At 34.4% G+C, this 6,541-nt stretch overlaps 1 protein-coding gene across 4 annotated transcripts; it reads right to left on the bottom strand.

The window, feature by feature from the left end:
* Positions 1 to 272: 272 nt before the first annotated feature.
* Positions 273 to 4,184, bottom strand: JMJD5 (2-oxoglutarate (2OG) and Fe(II)-dependent oxygenase superfamily protein). Of its 4 annotated transcripts, none has more exons than XM_078306909.1 (8): positions 3,871 to 4,149; positions 3,624 to 3,720; positions 2,669 to 2,956; positions 2,377 to 2,586; positions 2,121 to 2,249; positions 1,317 to 1,460; positions 1,148 to 1,240; positions 273 to 723 (listed from the first exon to the last, which is right to left on the bottom strand). In XM_078306909.1, the coding sequence occupies exons 3-8, from the start codon at positions 2,924 to 2,926 to the stop codon at positions 538 to 540; spliced, it is 1,020 nt and encodes a 339-aa protein (XP_078163035.1). In that variant the 5' UTR covers positions 2,927 to 2,956; positions 3,624 to 3,720; positions 3,871 to 4,149; the 3' UTR covers positions 273 to 537. The 4 variants fall into 4 exon arrangements, with proteins under 4 accessions (XP_078163035.1, XP_078163036.1, XP_078163032.1 ...); XM_078306910.1 differs by having other exon boundaries at positions 3,627 to 3,720; positions 3,871 to 4,112; XM_078306906.1 differs by lacking the exon at positions 3,624 to 3,720 and having other exon boundaries at positions 3,871 to 4,184.
* Between the last annotated feature and the right edge of the window lie 2,357 nt (positions 4,185 to 6,541).

The following is a 6,541-nucleotide window of genomic DNA, read 5'->3' as shown; positions in this document are numbered from 1 at the left end:
ATTAATATGGAGAACAAGATAAACAGTTCGGATCGACAGTTAAGATTTGAAAACTCAAATATAGAACCGTAACACAATAACAAATCGTAATATGCATAGTACCATAGACTCACTCAAGTTTAAATGGGGAAATAACTAATTTTCAAATTTGGATGGAAAAGTTATGATGGGTATATATCTAAATTTCTCTAATTATTATTCCGCCATAGATCAAGACCAGATTAGCCCGTATTAATTTATAACTACAACACAAGGCATATGTCAAAAGCCAATTCAAAAGATGTATCATCAACGAATTGGACGAGAAAAGGCTGAGCAATCAACATATTTGAGATATGCTATATATAACAGCATAATCACTTGAATCAGCATCAAAAAATGATGTACAAACCTAACATAATCAGATTGATAAGACTTTCTGAAAGTTGGGCCAAAATTAAAGTTTTCTTCATTCCCAGATTCCTATCAATCAGGCAAAATCAGCCAGTACCAAATCAATGAACAAACTATAGCAAACTAAAAGAAGGGTTTGTCTTTCTAATTATGCTCAGGTGTAGCAGCACTCCACCAAAAGCTAACAGAGAAACTAGTAGAAAGAGATCTGACATAATGCCACCATTTTCGAGGTATGTAAAGCATCTCTCCTTCATCTAATATGCAATCCATAAACTCGAGGTTCTCTATCTTTGGAAATGCTGCAGTGTCTATGTGATCAAGGTCTACCTACTCGAACACAGATAAAAGCACATTAAATTGAGGCAGAAAAATGAATTAGTCAAGTGTAATTTGTTTAGGGAAAATTGGGTTCAGGCAAACTGTTTCAAGTTCAAGTTAGTACAAATAATTTCACTTTTCCAATTGTAAGTTGAGCCATTTTGCTACTGATTCAGGTCCAGGCAAGTTAAGTGTAGGTCCTTCGGGTCAAGCCGAGCATGTTTAGGACATTAAATTTACAAATTTCACAGATCAAGTTGGGTTGGTTGAATCAGACTTGGATTCTGTTGGCTTAAAGAGTTGGCACATCAAAATTAACAAGTTACGGCATTTTATTTTTGTGTATGTCACCCACAATTATCCAGCTCTTAAGCACCCTTGCCAATGTTACAATATCTCTAAGTGATTAAAAAATTACTAATAAATGCATTACTTGGCTGGTGTTGATAAGCATAGACTCATCATGTGGGTACAATTCGTCGGAAAGAGAAGCAGGATACAGTCTTATGTACTTTCTCCCAACAACCTGCTCATGCATAGAATAAGGTATCAGCATACTCACAATTTGCATTAATCAAATTGGAGATCGGCAAAGACATTACCTGTGCCAAGATGTTGTGGTGAGGATCATGATGCAATGGGGTAACAGTGCCAATTGGGCCAAACCAAGCATTGAGGGGCTTGAGCACTCCACCTCCTGCATAGCAGTAATCTGGTACCAAAATGTCTTCCTTCAACTGCCTTATCTGTTGATAAGTGCACATAAATAGTATGTGAAAAAATTAGATCATGTATATTTTTTATTTAAGTTTAATTTTTGTTGAATGATTTTGTTAAGTTTTGCCTTTTTTGTTTATAACAAAACACTTTGCAAATAAGCCTCCATTTTTATGTTTATCAACTATAATTTCTTGGAATACTTGCAACTAGCTCCCATGTGAGATGGAAACACTGTAATTGATAATAGCATCATTTACAACGGAAAATGTTGACAATTTTGATGCAATAAAATTTCCAAATCAAGTGAATAGTTCCATAATCATAAAAACAAGCAGTAGGTCAGTTTGTAGACACAAATAGGATATATGGTACTGTGGTATATCCTTAGTAATGCATCATAAGTTGTCAGAGCAGGCCCCTCGGAATAGCAAATTTACACCTAACATAAATGAGTGCTCCTTTTCATTTTAGCAAAAAGCCCAAAGTGAACTAAAATCCAAATGAAGTTAAGCTAGCCAAATAGTGCTCAACTGTTGTGTTGTCTAGTTATGTGGAAATCAAGGCAATTTAGTCAATCTTATCTGGACTCAACTGCATTTGATTCTAAGGTTCTAATCGTATAATAACACATAAGTCATATTACAACAATAAGCAGACAGCATAATTAAACAAAAAAAATTCTGTACCTGATCAAACAAGGGATGCTGAGCAAGATATGTTGTATTTTCGGCGTTGTGGGACCCAATTCTCTCAAGGAACTGTGAAAAGGTGATCAATTCTTGTTTCCATTCAGTGCACACATAGTTTTTCCCCACCTGAGCTACATTAATAACCAAATAAATATTTCCTTTCAATCGTCTATTTCAAGCCAACTAAATATGGTGCATACTGTACAAGATGGGGACAAAAATATATATAAAAAAGAACAAGAAGGTGGGCCACCTCGACAGGTACAGTCCGATCTCCAGCTATCTGTTTAAGGTAATTAATATCTTTCCATTTTGTGGATGCCGGCCAATGCTCCATGCATCCAGTTATTATCACTGGTATTTGACGCAAGAAATAGTCACTTATAAATGTCTCAAATGAGATCAACGCCCTTCTCTCTATACTTCTGCCAGAAAGAGACTTGCTTGGCAGAATTCGTAATGCCTGGAAAAAAATTACAACTCAACCTAGCACAAAAGGTAATAAGAATAACATAGTGAAAACACAAAATAGAAGTTTTAGAAACCTCATGTGGGTCTTTATTTGTACACAAGCCCTGCTCCCACTGTGAGGCATCAGCGTCACTGTCAGATTCCATTCCAAATCCAGTAATAGGTGGCTCCTGGGCATTGGATGGAGTGGCAGCAGTGATCCTGTTGATGGCAGCATCCAGCTCAGCTCGGAGGAGTGGACCACCCATGATAAGCCCCATGTCGAGGGTTCGCAGCGCCTCATGCCTTTCACCTCCAGATGATTTAATCTCTGCCATGTGGAGGCATGCCATTGCATATGCATCTCTCCACGCTGGCACCACCTTTTTAAATTTAAAAAATAGTATTATTGTTAAGCACATTAATCTTGACTTTGCGTAAACAATAGAAACATACATACTGACATGTTACTATGCTATGCACATCACCTATAAAGGAAAACAGGTTTAATTTTCAATAACCTGAATTTAATAGTTCTTAATGCATCACGAAAAGATATTCAAATTGCAAGAATTTGATTGTTAGACTATCTATATGTCCAACAATATACATATAAGTTTAATTTTTATTTCCAAGATTGTCAAGATAAATATTGTGAAGTGATCCCTCCTCTTATGTCAAATTCATGTCATTATGGCATATTATATAATTTACCTGTTATTTTAACATTTCTCATGCAACATTCATTAATTAATTCCCTTCCTAAAACCTATCCTAGTATTTTCTTAAATATTTTAGGAAACTGTACTTCAATACTATGATCATTCATAATTTACTTTAAAAACCTATAGTATAGGCACCTTATATAAGCCACCACTCCCTGGCAGGTTCATTATGCGAACTTGGATTAGGAACTAGTTGAAATTTTGCAAGATAAACCACCATTCTTTTCAGATGAACCGTTTTGGAAATAACGGACTAAAGAAGGCAAGAAACCTTCTTAAATGGCAAGAAAGAAGCCTTGCTAAAACGCATAAAAATATCTATTACCACGTTTTGAAGTTTGTATTCAGATCTCAACTCAAAGTCAATAGCAAATATGAAGCTACATAGCAAGTGTTTAACACTTCAGCACGAAGCTTTCCAACTGTACAATTAAAAAAAAAGGAACTGAGTATTTCATCCAGATAGAGTTCGACTCCCCCTCACGACTTCGCAGCTTTCTGCGAAGGTTTAAAAAAAAAAAAAGAGTATTTCATCCAGATAAGGTCTAGTTAACAGGCAGCGAATTAGAGACCTCGTTCCAAGGACCGGAGTGGAGCTGCTCCCAGGCCATCTCACGCGCCGCCTCCGCTGCCCGGATGTCGCCGGCGGCAGCCTTCTCCACCGAGCTGACGAAGGCGAAACCCCCCTCCTCTGTTATCTGCCTAAGTAGCGCCGCCCGCTTCGTTCCCTCCGCCTCCATCCGATCGCCGGCGCACCCTGTTTCGTCTCCCATCTGGACTTATTGAAGAGAGAGACTGAGAGTAGAAATATGACACCGCTTGGAAAAGTACCCGGAAGAAATACTTTTTCCTCAAAAAGCGAAATGAGATATTTTGAGATATTAGTTGGGAGTTCAAAGGTTTCAAGGAATCACAGGCCTAGGCGTGCGGTTACCTTCTCCGTCGTAGGATTATATTTGCAAGATATTTTGAAGGGTGGGATCTATTAAAGGTTTCAAAGGAATCACAGGCCTAGGCGTGTGGTTACCTTCTCCTTCGCAGGATTATATTTGCAAGATATTTTGAAGGGTGGATCTATTGATAATGACTTACCTCAATAATTGTATAAAATAGTTTCTAAGAAATTTAACAATTACAATATAGTTTATATACACTATTATCTTTCACATTTAACGAAAAAAATTAGAAGTTTGATGTGATTTTTTGTTAAGTGAATGACTTAAATTTAGTGAAAAACATATTTAACGGCATATAACAATAATAAAATTAAATTCAAGTTACAATAAATTGATACACAAATAATCTATAAGGCAACAACGTATCAATATTTCTTATTAAGTTTTTTAATTGAGTTGAAAAAGTATAGTCAAGATCGTCAAATAAAGTCATTATTAATAGATTCTAACTTTATTTTTACTAAGAGCGGTTAAAATATATATAATGAAAAGATAAATATTTTTAAATTCTTGAATATATTTAAATAAATTTTTTATCTTTATAAAATTGTTTTTACCCTTCTGTTATGGGCTTCACAACTTTACAGTTCAGATTTACTCTTAATAAAATCAAACTCAATCCAATACCTATTTAAATTGTCAGGTTAAAAGAATGATTCAGATAATACGTTGATCCTTTTATCTACACTCCAAAGCGTGCATCACTTTTTTTTTTATGTTCACAAATAAGTATAACTTTAAAACTTCAATAAACATGTCGATTAAAGTTTTCATTATTAGTAATGCAAAATATAAACTCTTACACTATCAAATATAAAGATTTTTTGACAACAAATTAAACACATTTTAGGTGCAGCCAACACAAAAAATGTGTTTTGAAGTAATAAATACTATTCAAACTATAAATAGTACATTTTTATGTGTATGTCGCATAAAAAATGTAGAAAGTGTTATCTAATGACATTCAGAAGGGGATGAATATGTAGCATTTTAAAATTTAATGTTTTTAGACCCTATTCCGTTAGATATTCAAATATAATAATAGATTTCGTATGTAAGCAAGTAGTTCTTAGCGGAATCAAAAATTAAAATATAAACTATATGTAAAGTAAATAGAGAGTTGACACATATCGATGTATTCGCTACCTTTATTTGTTCATCTAGATGAACAAAAAAGATAAATGTATTCATTTGCTTGTGTTCCCTATAATTCATGTCTTGATTTATTTTCTTGTCAATCAAACTAATGTAGCAATTAAAGATGTAAATATTTTAGATACAAAAATTATAAAATTCAATATTTATATATTTTGTAAATTAGTTAAATAAAAAATTAAATTACTTACAACAACAAAAGGTATAATCAACGGTTGTCATATTATATTATTTCAAAAAATTGTTCACGACTCTGCACTTCTCTTTTATTAAACTGTTTCCAAAGAGTAAAGTTTTCACATATAATACATTTCTTTTCTTTTGAAGGTCAACTTAATTATTGGAAGTTGGAACGGAGAGTGGGGTGTGTGGTAAGCGCACCGCGAGTGAAGGGACCACGTGGGGGAACAGCAGTGGACGTGGATCTGTTGGTCTCCAAGTGGATACCCTTATCTCCAGAAACCGCAATTAGTTGAAGGGGTCCATGTAGATTAGACTTCACCATATAAGATCTGGTAGTTGGGCTCTCTATACATGTTTTACAACGCCATCAATATCAGATCAAATTGTTTCAGACTTTGGCATTTTGGACAGTGGCTGATCTAAATAAGTGAATTGGGCTTAGTGTCTTTGATTCTTTATATGATTTAGCATTTGTTTTTTTTGGGCTAAACCCTTAGCTTAATTAAGTTCGCTGTAAACTGTAATTGAATCTAGAATAGCACGATTAAGCTTAGCCAGCGAAATATATATATGTCAAAGGTAAGCAAATCTGCTGCGATCCTGCGGTTCCAATTCCAACACTTTATTTATTAGAATGTAGTAAAAAGAGATAATTTTTGCACAAATCTCAAAATATATAAACGGTTGAGATTAGAATCACAGGATCGTGTGATCTTGTAGGATCGTAGCAGATTTTTTTTCATGTCAAAGAGCATTTGTTATAACCATACTCAATATTTTTAAATGTGGTTTCTATACAATATACGGTGGTCAAACATATTTAATATTATAAATGCCGTTTTTATATGGTATGCAAAAAGTCACCGCATACTGCATATACAGTATGCAACCACATATACAGATTTTTATGCGGACTTATATATGGAGATTTTAAAATGAGAATTCATAT

This window comes from Carex rostrata, chromosome 8, assembly GCF_964058835.1.
Source record: "Carex rostrata chromosome 8, lpCarRost1.2, whole genome shotgun sequence".
NCBI classification, from domain to species: Eukaryota; Viridiplantae; Streptophyta; class Magnoliopsida; order Poales; family Cyperaceae; genus Carex; species Carex rostrata.
Note: the sequence above shows the minus strand (reverse complement) of the source record. Positions and strands in the feature narration are given on the sequence as shown.